The sequence below is a fragment of the Python bivittatus genome, unplaced genomic scaffold, assembly GCF_059951505.1.
Source record: "Python bivittatus isolate LINGU-HERP-01145 unplaced genomic scaffold, Pbiv_v1 ctg000080_np1212, whole genome shotgun sequence".
NCBI classification, from domain to species: Eukaryota; Metazoa; Chordata; class Lepidosauria; order Squamata; family Pythonidae; genus Python; species Python bivittatus.
The window spans coordinates 30,097,734-30,119,385 of record NW_028277035.1 but is presented as its reverse complement, the minus strand read 5'-3'; the positions used below and the strand labels follow the sequence as shown (position 1 = coordinate 30,119,385).

At 38.2% G+C, this 21,652-nt stretch overlaps 1 protein-coding gene across 3 annotated transcripts in view; it reads left to right on the top strand.

Annotated features, from left to right (window-relative positions):
- Positions 1 to 21,652, top strand: part of FSTL4 (follistatin like 4) — a 419,610-nt gene that overhangs the window by 130,494 nt on the left and 267,464 nt on the right. For all 3 annotated transcript variants that reach the window (XM_088134769.1, XM_088134770.1, XM_088134768.1), the window contains one exon: positions 6,925 to 7,173. In XM_088134769.1, coding sequence (XP_087990895.1) covers positions 6,925 to 7,173 — 249 coding nt within the window. The remainder of the gene's footprint in view (positions 1 to 6,924; positions 7,174 to 21,652) is intronic.

The following is a 21,652-nucleotide window of genomic DNA, read 5'->3' as shown; positions in this document are numbered from 1 at the left end:
AATGGCTGTTCAGTCCCTGTCTTGTTTCAAGTGGAAGAACCCCAAGAAACTAGAAGAGCCCGTGACTTGAAGGTGCTTATGCCTAACACCAGAATGGTGGCCCAAAGAGACACCTAGGTCAGTTAGTCCCAACATCCCCTCCCTCTCTGGGATTTACTTTCTTGTTTAAACTCCTACAGTCTACTGACTCCTAAATGGGCATCAGTAGTACATATTTACACTAAATCTGTGTTCTCTTTTATGCTGATCTGTTTGGGGAAACTATAAGTAGCCATCTCATTTCCCACTGCTTTTCAATATAAATATAGAAGTGGTTGAGGAATTGTTAGAAGAATTGTAATAAACTTAAGACAAGCAAGCAGTGGTTGGCCAAACCCCTACTGAGCGTGGCACCAGATAAGAGAAGTAAATTCCAAGACAGCTTGGAAAAGAGGGGGAAAAAACACAATTCAAAGTCCCCAAATCCTCATTTTATCATTTATATTAGATTTTTATCTCGCCTTTAATTTTGGCCAACTCAGGACATCATACATACTGTATCTGATGCTCCGGCCTATTTTCCACACAACAAGAATCATACTTTGGATCTGGTATTCCTCTCAGGGTGGTGGTATTGTGATCTGCATCTGATGGATATTAACATCAGTCCCTTGCTATGGACAGATCGTTCCCTTTCAGCCCTAGAGTTCTCTGCAGCCACCACTCACTGCAGGGAGGTAGGGCCTATTAGATCAGTCCACCTCAGGCACCTGATGAACCCAGTGCAGTTTCAGAGGGAGCTTGGGCTTTTTCCCAGATCTCTGGCACTGTGAGGGTTCTTTGCTTTCCAAGGACTGGATGCACCACAGTGTAGCAGATCTGTACACAATGCTCTATTGCAGCATACACCCTCCCCAACAACAGACTACTGCTCTCCACCCTTCTAGACTTTGCAAGGTGATGTTGCCATGTAAATTTGTTTTTAATACTCAATCCTTTAACAGTCCAAACAAAAGTCTCAGAGTCTGTAAAGTGGCATCCATTCTTCCAAAAGTCCTTACACTAGTTGGGATGAGGTGCTGCCTCAGTGTGGTTACTCCTTTTCTAATTGCCACTGAGCTCCCAGCCAAGCTCCAGGCAGGAATCCTACCAGGATATGCTGCTCACCATAGCTTGTGGTTCTGGCAGATGACTGATAGTTCTCTTGCCTGCCTGTAATAGCTGCCAATCTCCAGACATTGCCTCTGCCTCCCTGTCAGCTTGCCATTTTCTTATCTCCCTTTCTTCTACATACCCATCTTCCCACTCTGTCTTAGTATTTGCTTTTGTAAACCAAGGGCCTGGATGGCTTGCCAGAGGCTGCCTCTGGACATTGGCATGTCCTTGAAAATGCCAGGGTATGGCTCAATTATTACAAGCAGGTGTGGATGCTTGGGAGTTAAGTTGTGAATGAATGAATGAATGAATGAATGAATGAATGAATGAATGAATGAATGAATGAATGAGAGAAGTGGGGTGGAAAGCATTTCTGCCTGGCTGCAGCTGTTTTTCCCAAGCACAGACAGGAAGACGGGAACCCCGTCTTAATTCCCTCACAGGCACGTAGTTCAGCAGATGCCCTCATCACAACTTGGAATGAGTATGTGATAGAGGCACTGGACCAAAATGTGCCTGTGCAGACTCTCTGTGTACATGGATCTTGTAGAGCACCATGGTTTATGCAAGAGCTCCAAGAGAATAAAGCTACACAAGAGAGCCTAGAGCACTGCTGGAGGAAGACAAAAAGTGAAGCCATCCAAGCACAGATAAGAGTTTCATTAGGACTTGCCTTGTAAGGGCACTTACTTTGCCCTTATTATGTCTGCAGATAGCCACCTAGCAGCCCTGTTTCAGGTGACCAGGTACCTCCTGTGTAAGGAAGAGCTGAGGGAGCTCTTGCAAGGTCTCTGTGAGGAATATTCCCAGCATCTGCTAGACCAAGTTGGACTCCAGCTGGCAGATCCTTTGGAAATGACTGAGAGTCTGAGCCCTGTTATCTTGGAGAGTTCGAATCAGTTGGTCCTGAGGAAGTGGGCAGAGTCCTTGTGGCTGTGAGTTTAGCCACCTCTGTTCTGAACCCATGCCCCTCCTGGTTAGTTAAGGCCTCCTGGGAGGTGGTTGTGTCCAAGCAGTGGTTAATGCCTCTTTGTGGGAGAAGGTGGTACTGCCTGCCTTGAAGGAGGTGGTGGTGCACCCCTTCTCAAGAGGCCATCCTTGGATCCAACAGTTTAGACAACATTTGTGCAGTCTCTAATCTTCCCTTTTTAGGGAAGGCTGTTGAGAGGGTGGTTGGTGTTCAGCTACAGAGGGCTTTGGATTATGCAGATTATTTGGACCCTTTTCAGTATAGGTTCAGGCTGGGGTACAGTACTGAGACAGCATTGGTTGTATTTGCCAATGACCTTTGGAAGGGTCAGGATGGGAGCAGTGCTGGCCCTCCTGGATCTCTCAAAGGCTTTGATACCATAACCATGGTATGTTTCTGAGCTGGCTTTGAGGACTGGGAGTGGGAGGAACTGTTTTGTGGTAGTTCTCCTCCTTTCTCCATGGCCAGTTTCAGTCAATTTTGGTAGGGGGGAGAGAGGTCAAGCCCTAATCCTGCAATGTGGGGTGCCTCAGGGCTCGGGTCTCTCTCTCCTCTCCTCTTTAGCATTTACATGAAACTGCTGGGTGAGGTCATTTGCTGGCTATTATGTTGATGATATCCAGTTATACATCTCCAATCCTGGTCAGGTAGGTAATGCTACCGTGGTGCTGACCAAGTGCCTGGAAGCTGTGAGGGTCTGATGGGAGGGGGAACCAACTGTGTATCAATTCTGGCAAGATGGACAGGCTTTGGGTTTTTGGCCCCCTGGGGTCCTACCTTTTTATCCTGCTGAAGAGCACTCAAGACCTGGCTTTTCCTTGGGCTTCCAGGTGAGGACCTATGCGGGGTTAGATGTCCCTGCGAACATCTCTGCAAGTGGGAACAGCACCATGGCAAAGATCGGCGGCCAGGTGGTGAGTTCTGGCTGATGAAATTCTCTCTGGAGAAGGAGAGATTGAGAGATTGACCACTTGTGCTCTGGATAGCTGCTCCTCATGAGGATCCCACAGAAATTGAGTTTCTGGCAGTGGTCATGGGTTGAGCAGCTTGGGAGCTGAGGGATTACCATTGCACTCAAAACTGTTATGCAGCTTTCATGGACAACTGATTCGCAAAAGCTTCATTTTTTTAAACACTTTCAGACATAATTAATTTGCAGCTTAAGAGAGACCTTCTGACCAGCCAGAAAGAATAAAAGTGCAGTTGGTGAGATGTGGGTTGCATCAGGGAAGTACGGTTGTGGCACCAGGTTTTTCTGTTTTTTAGTTTTAGCATTCCTGGTTTTATGATTGTATATATTGTTTTGTTGGTTGTAAGCTGCTCAGAGTTGGTTTTAAGATGGGCGGCTATACAAATGTTTTAAATGAATAAAAAATAATTCAGTGCAGTGAATATGATTACTCGCAGGGCCTTTAGAAGCATCACATTCTATCATGTTAAAAATTACAATCTGGCAACACATTTTAGAGAGGTCTCCTTGTTGCTCCAAGACCGTAGGTTGCTCATACTTGACTCTTACATGGTTGTGAAAAAAAAATAGCAATAATGCTTCTAGATATCTTCTGAGTAACCTATTTTATTAATCTGAAATACTCAGTTCAGGTCAATAGTTTGACGCCTTTAATCACATTGAGGATATTTATCCTGCATCAAATAACTGTGACTACATGATGAACAGACTCATGCTATATTGGAGTTACTTCATGCCCAACACTATTGGCCTATAGTCTAGTTCATCTAACTAGTAATTGAGTGGGATAATTCTAGTCCCTGGGTAAAGAAATATGAAGAATACCATCCGAATATTATTATTTCTTCCTTCATTATTTTTTTTTAAATGATAAGCATGAGATTACTGTGGAGATTTCCCCACACTAAAAAAATAAAGTTATTTCTGGACAGCCCCATAACAAACACTCAGTTCTGGGCATTAGAAGAGATTTGGAAGTCTTTCATCAGCTGCAGCTGCCTGTCTTTCTTTATCTCTCATCACCTGCAGCTGCTGTTTTTGAATGTCATAGCTGAGCTTGACATTTTTTTGACATGGGAAAAATGTAGTTAGGTTATGCAAAATGTTCAGATGTGGATGTTTTCACCTGCATTTTCAAGGTCTCTGAGCAGGCAAGGCCTCTCTGAAAAATGGAAAGGCTGGGACCTTCTAGTTTATTATGATTCAGGAAAAATGTCAATATTCCTCAGCTTCTCCAATTTGCGTGAGTTCCTACCAAAACATTTGTGTATGGGAGGATTATATTACTGTTAAAATCTTTTGCAATATGGACTGGCATCTGATTTTTGCCTTTTGTTCTATCATTAATTTTCAGCATGAGATGCATATTGATATGGCATTGAGATCAGCAGTGCTACATTTTTTTCCAAATACGTTGTATTTGTAGACCTTTGCTATTAAGCTGTAGCTTCTTTTAAGTTACACCCTAAAAGTTAACTTCTTAATGTGTTGCCTCTTTTAAAGATTAATTCCTTAAGCAATGACACAAAATGTTTTGATGGATCATAGAATTCCCCCTGCACACATCTTTTTTTTGGCTCATTGAATTTGGGGCTTAGGGAGAGTTATGGCAAGCAGCCCCCAGCCCCCAGCCCACCCCCAACCCAGGAAGAGAATTTTGAGCTTCCCAAAGTCTATTATTAGTGCAGGAACCATGTAATGCATGTGGTGATTCTTTATAAAAAATCTTCTGAAGTAATGTTTAATTTTTTTTTTAATGTAATAATGAATTTGATGATTAATGCTGTGCTCGTTTTCTTCTGAAGGGCTTCCGTATTCAGCACTGAACAATGTGTTTAAGTATTGTATACACTGTAATTGGAAATGACCTTGGCAAGTCAGATTGTATATAGGTTACTATTAGCATTTCCATGAATATTGTTTCAGGGGCACATTGAACAATTAGTAAAGCGAATAAAGGATATTCAGATATGCCACTTAGGGACTGTAATTTTCATACCACTTGGACACTTTGACCTTCTAGTTTATTATGATTCAGGAAAAATGTCAATATTCCTCAGCTTCTCCAAGGCTTGTGGAATCTTAATGAGTTATTGAGTGAAGCAGTTAAGCCTCCAATACCAGATTCCTTTCCTTTGAGTCCACAGTGGTGAAAATAAAGGTTTAACTACAGTTGTCAGAAATAAATATATACACACACACATACATATGCGCACACACATATATACATACGTGTGTATGTGTGTGTGTGTGTGTATGTATGTATGTATGTATGTATATATATAATTTTTAAACGTGTAGCGATTGATTTATGTCATTTGATATTTCAAATCAATATGGGCTTCAGGTAGGTTAGAATCTCTGTCTTCTGCACTGAAGCTTTGTGAAACAACGGCAGTGAGGAACTGCAACAGAATTAAAGCAAACAATATAGTGAAAATCAACCATTATGTTTTGATTCTGTTTTTTACGTCTTTTGTAATGCTCTAACTTAGGCTTATTGCAATGAGCAGTACACAATAATCTTCTAATTTTCAGATTTTTAGATAATGGAGTATGCTATTACATTTTCTTCCAAAAACTTTATTTGGGATAATCCTTTTCCATATCAATTTCTGCTAATAACTGTAAGGGAGAATTGTCTGTGATACCACATTACTCATGATTGGAAACTACAGTTCTGTATTACTAGTATTTCAATGTCAGTCCACTCAGTTATATATTTAAAAATAAAGCTGTTCAAGAACAACCCAACAGACCTGTCAGTTCCTCATTTTAAATATTGATTTGGGGAGTGTTTCATCCCAATTTATTCCATTTTCTGGACTATTATTCAGGAACGCTGGACATCCACTCCTCATAATATGGTATAAAAATACATAAATGCTCTCATTAAACATCTTATGGCATTCAAAGTTCTAATCTTAGAAACTGAATACCCTCTTTACCAGTCTGCCTTTCCTATATTGATCTGGAAGGTGTGAAAATGAATTTCAACCAAATTTGGCTAAACAGTTTCACCCTGCTTTCAGATCGTTTAGTTCAACATAGGAAGTTCAACTTCTGAAATGGAGTTGTGGGGATGTCAGGCAGATCTTCCATGTCCCCTCCATGATAGACATTTGAGTGCTTTAGCGGGGCTTGATTATAGCAAGTATTGCTGCAGATAGCATAATTTAGCCATTTGCTTAACATTTTCTGCAATAATTGCTGTTATCGTTTGTTCCTTAAAAAGACTTGCAATATGGGCTTATGGATTCATCTTTGAAAGACAGTCCCACTTCTAAATTGAATGAATGAAATTTAATCTTTACTATATATGCTGGCATTGTAACTTTAAATACCCATAGGCTCATGGTTTTGTGTTTTGTAAATTATTATTGATGATGCTGAAAAAACATTAGCAACTATTGGAAGAGGGATGACAGAAAAGCCAGTCTGATGGCCTGCCTTTATCAATAACAGTAACATGATCTATCAGATTAAATAACATGGCATGTTGCATATGAGGTTTGAAAAATACTGTATTATTAACTTATGTCTGATGATGTAGAATCTTTTTAAAAAACCTCCTATGTAGTTTCACTGTTTAGTTCTCCTGTTGAATATATAAAATTCAGGATCTGGAGGTCAGCAAGCTGATATTAAGGATGAAACCAACAGATGCAGTCTTGCACACTTCCATGGATGTCAACTGTGAAAAATGTCTATAATCAATATACTATCTTCCTTGACATAAGCTCATTGATGCCTGTTGGATATACTGTAATGTTTAGTCGCCCCAAAAGAAAAGTTCCCTCCAGTGACTCTGCTTGATTATTAATGCTGGGACTTTTTCCTGCTTTTCCAGTGCTTTATGAGCAAGATGGGGTCCATGCATCATGTGAAAAAAAGTCTTGTGGACGGGGAAGTAAATGTATTGTGAACAAGGAGACTAATAAACCTGAATGTAGATGCATAGATGATTGCAAGCCCAGTTACATGCCAGTATGTGGATCAGATGGCAAATTCTATGAAAATCATTGTGAACTACATCGAGCTTCATGCTTGCAAAGGAAGAAAATTTACATTATTCACAGCAAAGACTGTTTCTTCAAAGGTAAGGCTTCTTTCTTTTTAGAAAATTTCTGCCATTTTTCTATGTTGTAGCTCATATGGTGTGTGATTCTGTAAAACATAAAGGCTGAAAAGACTACCTTCCAAACTATTAGAAAGTATTAGAATTAGTAGTTAGTATCTTACTTGCATATATTGTATAGTAATAATATATTAATATCCAGCAAAATGTTTTGTTATTTATCTATAAAGTACTGAAGAAAAGCAGAAGAAAAGCTGTGTCTGTAAGAGTAATCAGCTCTTAGGAATTTATTCTACATAGAGTATAAAAGCATATTTATATTTTCTTTGAAGATAACCATGAAAATATTAGTTTTCCCATAATCTTAGAACTCTAGATTTCTTTCTTTTGTCCAGTGATGATGTTCAGAGAAAATTGATTACATTCTTATATACTTAGTCTAGGTATGTATTTGTAAGAGAAGCAGGACACAGACAAGTTTTTCCTTGTTTAATAGGGTTATGAATTAGATTTAGCTAAATTCTGATTCAAATTGGGGCAGTTTGGAGCCAATCCATGTTTAATTTTTTTTAGTGAAAAACAGTTCCCTCTGAAATATTGACATTTCCATAGTTCATGAACAGTTAGTTGGTTTGGAAGAATCCAGACGGTAGCAAGTCTCTCTGAGAAATAATGCTGTGTTGCTTTCACTTTTTCGTATACAAGGATAGAGAAGAGGAAGAAGAATTAACTAGACTGCTTTATAGTCTCAGGGGGTCTTTAGTCACAGTGCTTTGGGGATGAATATTGAATGTTAAGTTGTACCTTGCTGCAGTCTGTCTTCTGCATATTGGGCTAGAACATTCAGAGTTTTGACAGTGTCAGAGATAGGGAAGAGTAGTTTAAAAACTGTGAATCTTCTTGGTTTCCTATATAGTTGCATGCAAAAATTTAGGTACTCCTGGTCACATAGAATGTTTCAGTGGATCCCTAAGCATACAATATTAAGCATGATATATTCCTGCAAGTTTGGATGCATACTTACTATTAATGTGCAGTTGTTTAGAGAGCTGAAATAAGAAAACAGTGAATGTGGCAGTTGGAGAAATTTGGAAACCTTTCCAGTTGACCTTTCCTGCTATTTTTTTCCTTGCTGCAAATTTATTAATAAGGCCCCATTGACTCATTAGACCTACAATTAAGCAAGTGTAGACAATTCCACAGGTGAACAAATCCTCTGATCTGTTTAACTGCTTATGTTGTAAATGTTCTTTTTTCAACAATCATGGTTTTCTCTAAGCAGCTGTCTGAGCATTTGAAAATGAAAAGAATTCACTCTTTCAAAGCAGGGGAAGTCTATATATAATCTCTAAATGTATCCAGCTGGCAATTTCAGCTGTGTGAAAAATTGTTAAGAAAGTTACATGAAACTGTTGAAGTCAAGGCAAGATCTGGAAAACCAAGAAAAACCTATGCTAGAACTGCCTGAAAGGTCAGACCTGCAAAATAATCTCTATAAATTATGTGCTGAGACCTTTAGCGGACACTGGGGTACTAGTAGTTCATGGTACAATGTTGCTTATACCATAATGGTTGCTATGGGAGAGTCATCACAAGAAATGCTTTTGTTCAGTGTCATTATGTGCTAGTGTCTAACGTATGTCAAAAACCCAACCAACAAAAAACCCACACACATCTTGATAAAAACAATATCTTGATAATCCTGAAAAGTTTTGGAACAAAGTGCTTTGGACTGATGAAACAAAATTGAACTGTTCAGTCATAACGCACAAAATACATTTGTAGAAGGTGAATTGTAGAAGGTGAAGCATTTAAAGAAAACACTACTGAAACAGGGATGGCTCTGTTAAGCTTTGGGATTGTATGTCAGCCAGTGTCATAAGAAATATTGTATGGGTGCCAGAAGAATGGATCCAACTAATTATAAAAGCTAATGTTCCATAATCAGTGAAGAAACTGATGCTGAAAAAACAATTAACTATTTCAACAAGATGAAAGTCCAAAATATACCTCCAGCTTAACCATGAAGAATGTACAGGAAAGGAAGATAAAGGTTTTGGAAAGGGCCTCCCAGTGCTCAGATCTTATATTTTTGAAAATCTGTGGGGAGATCTCCAACATGCAGTTCATGGAGAGAAACCCAATAATGTTTCTTAGCTAGAAGAAATCTGCAAGGAATCATAAAAATAATTCCAAAAACAAAATAGAAAACTTTTTAACTGGCTTCAAGAAATACTTGGAAGCTGTAATGACTATATTAATTCCCAACTAACATTAATTCCAGCCATTGTGATTCCTCAGCACAGAATAACAGATCCTTGTATTAGCCTTTTCCTTAGCCAACTATGAAGTGCTGGATCATGTTGTTTTTCTATTAGGTTGTTGTCAAAATTTGAATTTAACTAGGAACAAGCCCTTCATCCTACTTGTATCTGTGAGAACAACTGATGCTAATATGAAAGGATCTCACCCAAAGGAATTCCTTTCCTCAGGTTCTTTATGATGATGATTATGCTTTATGAGTCTTTTCTTCCAAGCTATTTAAGGAAAGGATTAGGCCTGTGGAAGGTGGGTTAGACTAATCTCAACAAAGAGTTTCACAGGGCAGAGGCAACACATTTCTCTTCATGTAGCCAAAGAGCGAAGAATTGATGCCTTTGAACTGTGGTGCTGGAGAAGATTCTTAAGAGTCCCCTGGACTGCTAGGAGGTCAAACCAGTCAATCTTAAAGGAAATCAACCCTGATTGCTCATTGGAAGGACTGATATTGAAGCTCAAGCTCAGATACTTTGGTCACCTAATGCGAAGAGAGGAGTCTTTGGAAAAGACCCTGAAGCTTTTGGGTCTTCAATTGCCAAAGATTGAAGGCAAAAGGAGAAGAGGACGGCAGAGGATGAGATGGTTAGATAGCATCACTGAAGCAATGAGCATGAAACTGAGCAAACTCAGGGAGGCAGTGAAGGACAGGAAGGCCTGGCGCAATATGGTTCATGGGGTCACGAAGAGTCAGACACGACTTAACGACTGAACAACAACAAGCCAAAGAGCTGATATAATTTGTCTCAATAAAGCACTCTGCATATATTTGCAGCTTAACTACTGTGTGTGTGTTTACAAATCTTGTCTTAGCCTCCTCTATTATTTGCAAAAGTACTAGAGAAAGTTGTGAAGCAGACCAAATGTTACCACTTCTTCCTTTTAAACTGCATTCATTTGTGAAGCAGCTTCAAAAGGGTGCTTTGAAGCAAAACACTCAAAGATTTGCCCAGCCCTGGAAAGGATATATATTATTATTTAAACCATTAGAAATGAAGCATATATTGCAAATGATTTTTTAAAAGCATGTGATTTAAAATATCATTGCTTTTCTCAGGGGCAAATAGAACAATATACTCCATGCATTTGAGATGATTCACACAGTGAATTCAGATGAAGTCTTACCTCTTTTTATGTAATTGATTATTACTCTGTGAAGTATTATTAAACATGCAGATGTTGTAGATAGTTGAATTTGGGCTACGTGTGTCCAGTGAGCTTTTCTGAGCTTTAAATTGTGAGATATCTTGTTTGATCCAATTATATTTCTTGGAATAATCTTTTTTCTGTGGATCAAAATTGAAATTTCAAAACAAAACTGTTGAAAAAGTAATATGTAGTAAACTGATTTTTTATCTCAACAAAGTCTTCTAACAGTGATAAAAATGTTAGTAGAACAATGTATTGAATCCCTAGGTGTTTGATTTCACATCACTGTTTTTATGGTGACATTATACTTAACAATACTCTATCATACGTGACTACTTTCCTATATAAATTATGAAGTTATTTATGAAAGGAATAAATTAGTGTTTCTTAAAACAGTAACATTTGTTAAATAAAAATAACTTTTCAGAAACAAAATGTATTTAGAAATTGTCTATTTTTTAAAAAAAAATAACAATTTTGATCTGTTTTGAGAAAGCATATTATAAATTAAAGAATTGTAATAAACATTCATCTAAACTTTTTTTTTCCTGCTATGGCAAAACTTCACTAATAATTAATACATCTTTTTAGAAATGGCATGACAATAAAGACTTCATTTCATTTGTTAAAGAGAGTTGAGCTCTGAAACAATATTGTGGTATGACATTAATTATTTTATCTACTTCATTCAAACAATATTTTCTTCAAATTTCTTAGTGCTTAGTAGCTTATTATTAGGAAAATCAGCATGGCATTGTAGTTAAGGTGGAGGCTAAGACTGAGGAGAACCTGACTGGGACAGTCAGTTTTTCTCAGCCCAATTTTCCTCACAGGATTGCTGTGGGATAATTGTATAGAGAAAGTAGTACATACAGTGCCTTTTGCCTCCAGAGGAAAAGCAGGATATAAATCTAAAAAAAGAAATAAACATAATTACCAGGAAACTATTAATACATTCTGCAATATAGAGAATCTTAAAAGCAATGACAAAATGCTACTGAGTTACATGAACTGATACATAAGACATATGTAATCAAAACTATTATTACCTTTTGTTGGTTGCATAGGCCAATCTCATTGAAAAAACTAGGAGTTATAAAGGCTTAATATTGGGGGGGGGGGAATGCCCATTTTCTTTGCCTAATACCTGTAATCAACTAGTGTCCATTTTTAATTAATTGATAGCGTTTCTCTAACCCTCTTCTGGCATTTAGCTTGGGGACTTGAGGATTGAAAGAATGGGAGCAAGGATCTTTGGGTTAAAGGGTGGTGCAACCCAAGTTCTTTGGACTTGGTGATGTCTTCACAGATCAATACATTAACCACAATGTCTCCAGAGAGGAACTTTTAGAAGTTTTCAATATGCTATGCAAAATTTTACACTGCAGAGTAACATGCAGAAGAATTAGGCCTGCAGGCAAAACACTTATATTTTGTGGGTGCCCTTAGCAAAGGTCTTTAGAAAGACTTCTCTGGTTGCCAGCACTTGCCACTCCTCCATCTGCTTTTCGCTGACAGCCATAGCAGCACCACCTTCTTCATCCACTGCTGCTTCTGCAACTACTTCCTTTCTGGCTGCCGTCAAAAGCACATTAAAAGAAAGACTTAGTTCTCCATTGGGAGAAGACCTGCAAATACATCAATTACCTCTATCAATTTTCCTTGACTCAGGATTGCCAAAGACTTGACTAGGTGGAGCTACTCTCTATAAATTACATCATCAGGTCCTTGGATGCAAAAGGGGAGAAGTCCATTGGGATAGTCAGGTTGAGCCACTCTCTTTGTTTCTGTGTGGAAGTATTGCAAGGAGAGATAGGGCTCTAACAGGGGAGGGGCTGTCTCATGTTGCAGTTTTTATTGAATTCTAGTCTGGTGTTATGCAATGGATCAGAGAGAAGAGGAGAATGGGTAATGGAGCATGGCCTGAGAACAAATACTGATATACTAATTGGTAGGTCAGATACAGTGCCGATTGGGGTCTCGCTTTCTTTTCCTTCAGGCTGTAATCTGTAAAGGGGACAGCAAAAATGGGTCCTCCAACTTAAATGTCCTGCTTTTTAATGCTAGATCCATTGCTAGCAAAACATTTATTATCCAGGATTTAATTCTGGCTAAAACTACATACTGCTTGTCATGTATTACAGAATTTAGCTGAAGGCGAAGTTTATATCTCCAAGCTATATTCATTGGCTTACTTTGTAATGCAGCAGGCTAGGGATGGAAGGTGGGTTGTGACCATAGACCAACTGCAACCTACTGATCAGAAGTTCCATCAGTAGTCTATACGTGTTAGCTGCTGTGCCTGGCTGGGACAGAGTAGGGATACTCTTAGTGTATTGTCCTCATTGCACAAAAGTGTTACAATATGAGCTAGCATGGTGATCTCTGATGTGGCAATGAATTGCCCTTTTCTTGTTCTGGGGGATTTCAATATCTGTGCTGAGGTTCCCACTCAGGAATGGTTCAGGATTTTATGTCCTGACCCAGATATTTTCTTGTGGTCACTTGTGGAACGTCCTGCCTTATGCTAATCAGCAATACTTTTGAAGGCCTGGGCAAGTTTTGGAATAAAGAGATGGCCTCAGTGCTTGACACTATCATTCCTAAGTGTCTTCTTCCCCCAGCAGAGCTCAAGTAGCACTTTGGTTCAGCAAGGAGCTGAGAACAATGAAGCCAACAGATAGAACATCCTGCTCACATTCATAGGTTCCAGAAACTGAAAATAATCCCTGCAAACATAAACTGGACAATATTCTGGACTTCTCTACAGAAATGATGCCACCAAGTTACAAGCAACTTTCTCCTCAAAGTGCTTAGCAAATTCATACAACAGGTAATAGAAGGTTCAAGGAGTCACTACTAAGTGATTGCCTTGAAGACCCTTCACCACCCGAAACCGTTCCACTAGATAGCATCTTGAGGGTGCAGCATATTAGGTACAATATAATGTTTTCACTTAGGTCTAGCCATGTTGATCTGTAGACTTGTGGTGCTTGTGATCTCGCTTGTCATACATGCTAGCAAGCGGTGATGATATGCCATTCTAAAACAGGCTCATATCATCTTCCTTCCTCCCTCCCTCCCTCCCTCCTGTTAAAATATTGAAAGTGTGAAAAATTATTGAGAGAGAACAGGAAAAAACTGTGAAAATATCAAGTCAAATGATAAGCCACTAGATATCTGAGGAAAAAAAGATTCATTTCAGGGAAAAATAAGACTAAATCCTTATGCATAATAATAGTTAATCTTGCTTACTTTTACTATGCTGGTAGCTTGTGTATACTTTTCCTTTAATATAAAATAGTGTACAATTGATCTCATCAATAATGTAATTCTGTAATTTTTAGCATACTAATTTCCCATTGTTCAGTTGCCATGCCATAGCTGTGTGCTGTTATGTCTATATTTCTCTATATGCATTTAATAAGACATTTTGGGGAGGGAGCTAATCTCATTTTATTCTCACAACAACCACCTTGTAAAATAGGTTGGTTAAAATAAATTAAGTAATTGGCCCAATATCCCCCAAGGAGCTCCTTGATCAACTGAACATTTCTTTGTGTGTTGCACTGAGGATTCACGGGAGTAGTAGAAATCCAAGTTGTACTCTAGTGATAAAAGTAACTTCAATTAATTCTACTGAACCTACTTCCACATAAATGTATAATCAATGCAAAACTCATTGAGATTTACCACCTTATAATAACATGTATCAGTGAACGTATGAATGAATATAATTCATTAAAAATGTCCAGCTGCTTATTATAGCCTGAACTTGCTAAATATAACCAATTTATTCAAATTATGAAAAATGTCCAAAAGTAAGGTTATTTTTGCATTTTCTTTTTAACTTTCAGACATATTCTGTGGATCCATAATGGTCAGCAGTTTGGGCATCAATTCATTTTCCTGTTGGAGCCAAATAACCATTAATCAGTGAGAATATATCAGAATAAGTGTACTCAGGGCCAAAATAATTTACAACAATGTAGGGCAGGTTAAAGTAATTGAATTTTAATCTGGAGAATGAAATAATATGGTGCTTCCCACCCTTAAGCAGTTTGTCATGAATATGCATTTGCAAGAGTAATAATTGTGCAAGTTATAATTGTGTATAAAATTATAGTTGTCAAATGTCTAATTCTGAAAATCTATTAATTTCATTTCTTACACGCACACTCACACCTTTTTTTTTTGCATATCTATGAGTCTATTTAAAAATGCCTTTAATTGCAAAGTATTTTTGAGAGAGGATTTTGCAATGGCAAAGACTGAGTTAAAATGCTAGCTTATTAATTTCAAATAATTATATCCCACCTGCCCACCATCAACTTTGAGATGACTCACAATACATATTTATTAAAATATAACATTTATTGTTCTAAAAGGAAAAGTATAAAATGCTAAGCACTGGCAGAAGAAACTCCACCTACGACAACAATAAAAAATACTTTACAATTGAAAAACAGCTGTCAATTTAAACAGCAAGTAAACATTCCACACTGAAGTCCTTCCCTAATTTCTGGGAAATTGCTAGTAAGAATGGGAGATGGGCTTCTTTTCAAAAGAAGTTCAAGAATAAAGGTCTTAAGTAGAGTTTATGAAATTAGGATCTTCCTGGAAGGATCCTGGAATGCTAATTGCCTATTCAGCCCTGCTTTTGTGAGGAGTCTTAATTGGTTCCACCAGCAGTACTGATTCTTCTTCCAGGAAGATCCTAATTTCATAAACTCTACTTATACGTATCAGATATTATTGTCTATATGATATTTGTGTGTGGGGGGGTGCCTTTGAGTCATTGTTGACTCCTGGTGACTACCTGGATAAATCTCTGCAGGTTTTGGGGCAATGTTTTTGAAAGTGGTTTGCCATTGCCTATTTCCAAGGGCTGAGAAAAAGCGACTGGCCCAAAGTCACCCCCCGCTGGCTTCAATTCTGAAAATAGATCTAACCTTAAAGCAGGAATAGAACTATTAGAATAGTCTCCTGGTTTCTAGCCTGATGCCTTTACCACTATACGAAACAGGCTTTCACCTATATGAATATAGATGCATAATGTTTACTCCTCTCTTGTCCAAATTACCAAGCTGTCATTTTTGGTTTTCGGGTTGTTTTAGATGTTCTGATGTTGGAGTTATATTTGTGAGAGGAGGAGTTATTATATGCAGCTCCATAATTTTATGTGGTAGTAGCAGCATTAATAGTAACTTTTTATTAAATAGTCAAAAGACTATGTCAAAGTGATACCAAACTATCCCAATCTAATGACTCTTTTTGGCTTATGTGATATATAATATAGAAAAAAAAATACATGGAAGGATTGAAGTAGCAAATTAACAGACATAAAAGCACCACAACAAATGTACAACATACCCAGTTAAAATAGAACAAGAAAAAAGAAAAGAAATGAAATAGTGAAATATGGTGCAGTGTATGAATTTTAAGGGAATGTTTTCTGACATGCCGTAGTTTTATTTTTCACATTTTCTGGAAACCAACAAGGTTGGGGCTAGCCTGATCTCCCTCAGGAGGCTATTCCAATGCACTGGCACCATTATGGAGAAGCAGCAACTGACTGGATCAAAGCATGATCTGACCATAGTAACTGGGTGACAGAATCTCTACATAACATCTGCTGTAAGACAAAAACAAGATCAGATATATGATTGCCTACATGTGTCAGGCTTGAGGTTATCTGAGAGAAGGCCATGGAGGCCACAAACACTTGGGGTTTTCTGGAATCAGCCCCAGGAATGCAGATTGAAGTCTCCCAATACCAAAATGTGGGGGTTCTAGCCTGGGGAATTCCTGCTGAGCACCAGAGTGGTTAGTACACTAACAGAATCCCAATCTTATCTCTGTATCCAAAATATATATATTTTTTTCTATATATATACATACACATACATACATACATACATACATATACATACATACATACATATTTATTTATTACTTATTTATTTATTTAATTTGTATGCTGCCCATCTCCCCTAGAGGGTGATTCTGGATGGCTCATATACATTAAATATATGGAGTCACATCCCAATAACTGAGGATCAGAGTCCCTGGCCACAAGTAAGGTATTCCTTATGATCAAAGCCATTTCCCCAGCCTAGGCATTGAGATTGCTGACAAACTCAAAATCCAGCTGGAAGGATTTACATACAGCAAGGCAATATTTTCATCATCACCCAACCAGGTTTTGATAATGCATGCCAGACCTGCTGCCTGATTGATTGATTGATTGATTGATTGATTGATTGATTGATTTATCACATTTATATAGCCGCCCATCTCACACAAAGCAACTCTGGGTGGTGTACAACAATTGAATAAAATTGTTTTTATTATTTTAAAATGGTTAAAAGCAATCATTACCAAAATAAAAAGTGATTATTAAAATGCAAACATTATCCAAAATTTTAAAAATTTTAAGTTTTAAAATATGCAAATCCCATGGAGAGAGCAGAATATCAATCATAGTGGAGCCATCTAAGAATGTTTCGGGTTCCCAAAGACCCCCAGGCCTGATGGCACAACCAGCTCTTGAGGGACATCCTAAATGACAGCAGGGAAGGGGCGAGACTAACTTCAGGGGAGAGAATATTCCAAAAGGAGGGAGCCACGACAGAGGAAGCCCGCCTCCTGGGACCTACCAAATGCAAGTCCCTGGCCAATGGAACACGTAGCATATCTTCCCTGCCAGACCTAATGGGATGGGCTGATATAACTGGAGAGAGGCGATCCCTCAGATAACCTGGCCCCATGCCATGAAAGGCTTTAAAGATCAAATTGGACCCGGAAGCAAACTGGCAGCCAATGCAACTTGCGAAGCAGAGGTGTAATATGTGCTCCTCTAGAAGCATGCATAATTGCCTGCACTGCCACATTATGTACCAGTTGACGCTTCTGGACACTTTTCAAGGGCAGCCCCATGTAAAGCGCATTACAGTAGTCCAATCTGGAGGTGACTAGGGCATGAGTGACTGTGAGCAGAGCCACCCGATCCAGGAAAGGGCACATAACATGAAGCTGTGCAAAGGCCCTCCTAGCCATGATTGCCACCTGCTCTTCAAGCAGGAGTCATGAGTCTAGGAAGATCCCCAGATTGCACACCAGGTCTCTCCAGGGCAGTGCCACCCCATCCAGCACCAAAGATGATATAGTCCCAGAACAGGCAGGACCCCAAACCCAAAGCCACTCAGTCTTGCCATGGTTCAATTGAAGCCTGTTGTTCCCATCCAGACCCTCACAGCCTCCAGGCACCAGGATAAGGCATCCACAGCATCACTTAAGTCACCAGGGGTGGAGATGTACAACTGAGTATCATCAGCATACTGATGGTACCTCATCCCATGACAATGGATGATCTCACCCAATGGTCTCAGGTAGATGTTAAATAGGAGAGATGAGAGCACCGAATGGGGCAATTGAGTTGGAAGTTGAGATCACCACCAAAGTGGAAGTCTCTCTTCCCCTCAACTATCCTCCTCACATACAGATTTTACATACCCTTTCTATATAATTACAGTGCAAGTGCTTCACCCTCCAGGTGCCTCTTGCTAATGCCTGAACATCTCAGGCTTCATCCCTATTTGCCTTTCACCTCAAGGCCTCCTAATCTCCTGCCTCCTCTCACCCCCAATTCACTTCTCACACCTGTGAATCAGTGCAGAAAGTTTGACTGATAACAATACCGAATAGTCAGACTCTGCTGGCCTCTGCCTCCCAACTGAGTAGGTTGTTTTTATAATGTTTTATTATAGTAAAAACATTGAATCTAAAGAGTAGATAATTTAGAAGCAATATCACTCCATGCCGAGATACATACATAAATTGCAAGTAGTAGCACATGATTTTTAGACTTTTATACTGCAGTGCACAGGTAAAAGTAGGACTTCACACTAATAAGGCTCCAGTTCAGTCACAATCCTTAAATTGTTTCTTAGACTGTATCTTGGCTTACATGGGATTAAATAATTAAAGTTGATTGTGCATCCTTTAATCATAACACTGTGTAGTTTTTATTAGAATGTAGTTAAGTATGAATGGTTGTTGAAGGATTTCGGTTGATGAGATATATTTTGTCCAATGGATAATTTTGTCCAAATTGAGTTTGTCCTATCAGCTATTAACTAGGCCAAGGGTGTGCAAAATGTTTTGAATTCACACCATTTTAAAAGATCCTATTTTGAGTTCCAAACACTTGTTTTGCGATTCCCTGTACCATTTTGGAAATGTTTTGAGTTTGAGACAAGTTGTTTTGAGGTTGAAACATTTCCAAAACAATTTTGTCAAACTCAAAATTCAAGATGGGATGTATCCAAAGCATTTTGAACACTACTGTCTAGGACTTGTTTTGTTGATCCTGAAAACACTGAAACCATGATCTACAGAGAAAAATCAATGCATTAGTTTCTTCCTGATGTATTTGTTTACATTGTTACTGAAAGAATTGATTTCCATTTGAAAAGGAAGCCAAAACTAGAAAGGGAAATCAGAAAGGATTAGTTTATCCACATCTCTATAATCCTGCATTATACAGGATTAGCTAAATTGTTGTTCAGGATGAATGATGTTAATGCTTTATGCTCACACACACTCAGTCTACTCAGACATTTTTGAAAGACTTGAAGTCACTAAAATAAACATTGATAGGTGATAATGAATGTTTTCTTCATGCATCGCATTAACACTTGCAATGAGAGACGAAACCTACTACGTGGAAAGTGGGAAAATCGAAACAAAAAATGTTAGGCAAGGTAGGTACTAACTGGTGTTCCTTTGAGAATATTTGTCATATTATACAGCACTCTCATGAAATGCAAGACTTGTAATTTATAAGGAAGGATAACATTCTGACAGTATACCAGACATTAAACCAAAGCCTGGCACATTTAATTGCTTATTAGGACATTACTTAAATCTTTCAGTCACCTCATTCTTGTAATGTGCTCCACATGGGCCTGCTGTTGAAGGCAAAGCAAAAATGATAATTGATGCAGATTGCAGCCCCTGAAATGGTATAGGGCTTGAGATTCCCCTTACATTACATCTAGTGTGCATCATTTATACTGATGTTCCACTTGTTTCCAAGCCCGCTTTAAGATAGCCCACTTCCAAGCCTCACTATAAGGCCTCCTCTACCTGCAATGGCCCAGCCAAGCTTTCAGCTCAACAACTGAGGTCCTGCTGTCTGGTTTCAGAGTGAGCTGAGAGAGATGGGCAAGCAGGTGGGCCTATAACTAACTTTTTTTTAGCTTTACAAAGATTTTAAAGTGGAGTACAATAAAAGTAACTAGATGAAGACTAAAATAAATATTTTGGCATATTGAGCTTTTAACCACAGTTCTATCTTACATTGCTTCTCTTACTTGAGAACTTGTTTCTCAGCTTATGCATTAAATATGTTGCTTTTATGGTCTAATCATTTGTTTTATCAATAAAGACTGTGAGAGTCTTTATTCCTGAAATGTTGGCAAGAAATCATTTCAATAAGTAAGTTAAAATAATTTGTTTGATAAATGAACAAGATATTTTTTAGAAGGTTCAGCCACTACCACAGGAAGCTTCACTGGAACCAAGCATTCCTGATAGTTCAGCCATTTTGTCTTATGTACTGAGGAGCTTAAACATTCATGACACAGTTATTTTTTTTCCATTCTTCCTGTAATGTTAAGTTACGAGGATTAATACTATTGGTATAACAACTTATGTTGTAATTAACCTACTGTAACTGTGGGAATTTATTCTCTTATCATCCTGTATGTATATGCTTCAGTCCTAGACATATATTCGTGAGAGTGAGTTCCATTAAACTTGGTTTGGTTTATTCCTAAGTAAATGTATTTTGACTTCCACTATTAGTTGATGGGCTGATTTAAAAATGTATTGTTACTTGTGACTGTGTTAGTACGCATGTGAGCCATTACAAATCAAATGATATCAAATGATGGTGTTTTCTGGTCATGTCACATCAGTTCAAACAAAATGAGTAATGTAAAGGCCTGGGTGAACAGCATTACAGACTTGATCAGCTCTGGTTGATCATGGAAATATTACCTGAGAGAAAACAATATAGGATAAATTTTAAAATACTTTCATGAACAGATAATGAAATCTTAAAAACAAATTGGACTATCATAATGGGCCTACCTGAAAGGTTAAAAATGGCTCAGATCAGGAAAAAAAGGTCAAGTCTACCTATTTGTCAAGTTATATCATTACTGAATTCAAGGCTGAAGGAGAGTTTGCAAGTAGTGATCATATATATATGTATGTGTGTGTGTGTATGTATGTATGTATGTATATATATATATATATACATACGTACACACACACACACACACACACACATATACATGCACACATACTGTATATACCCTCTTCCTTGCTTTGAATGAAGATGAATTGGTCATTTTGTTCCCCTTAAATACACTGTATATGACTTTTTGAAAAGGTTCCATTTGTTTCCTATTTGAAAAATAGAACATGCCTAGGGTATCTTTTATTTGCCAATTTTCTCCTCTTATAGACTGAAAATCTCTGTTTTTGAATTGACTAGAAAATATTTGTGTTTTTTACTATGGAGAGCAGTAATCACCCAGCCACTGGCCTGCTTGTGAGCAGCCCAGGACTTGTGACTTCCTTCCAGCTTCCTTATTGATTTTGTTGGAAAGTCGCAAGTCACAGTCATGTGACTTAATTACCCCCTATCCTTGTTTAATGACAGCAACAGGGACTGCCGGGATTGCCATCACTAAGTGATGTGGTCACATGATGTCATGCTTTATGACCACATTGTTTAGTGACAGAAATTCTGGTCCCAATTGTCGTCATAACCCGAAGACTACCTGTACTGATCTTATTTTTTAAAGGACTAACATTTTCAATAATTAATGCTATTATAATCAATTTAGATCTATCAAATTGAAACCAAAAACTGGTGGAAAAGTACATTTTCTTCTTCTTTAACTTTACTCTGAAATATAAAATTATTCCTTTGTAATAGTGATGTTTCAAGTGAATTTCA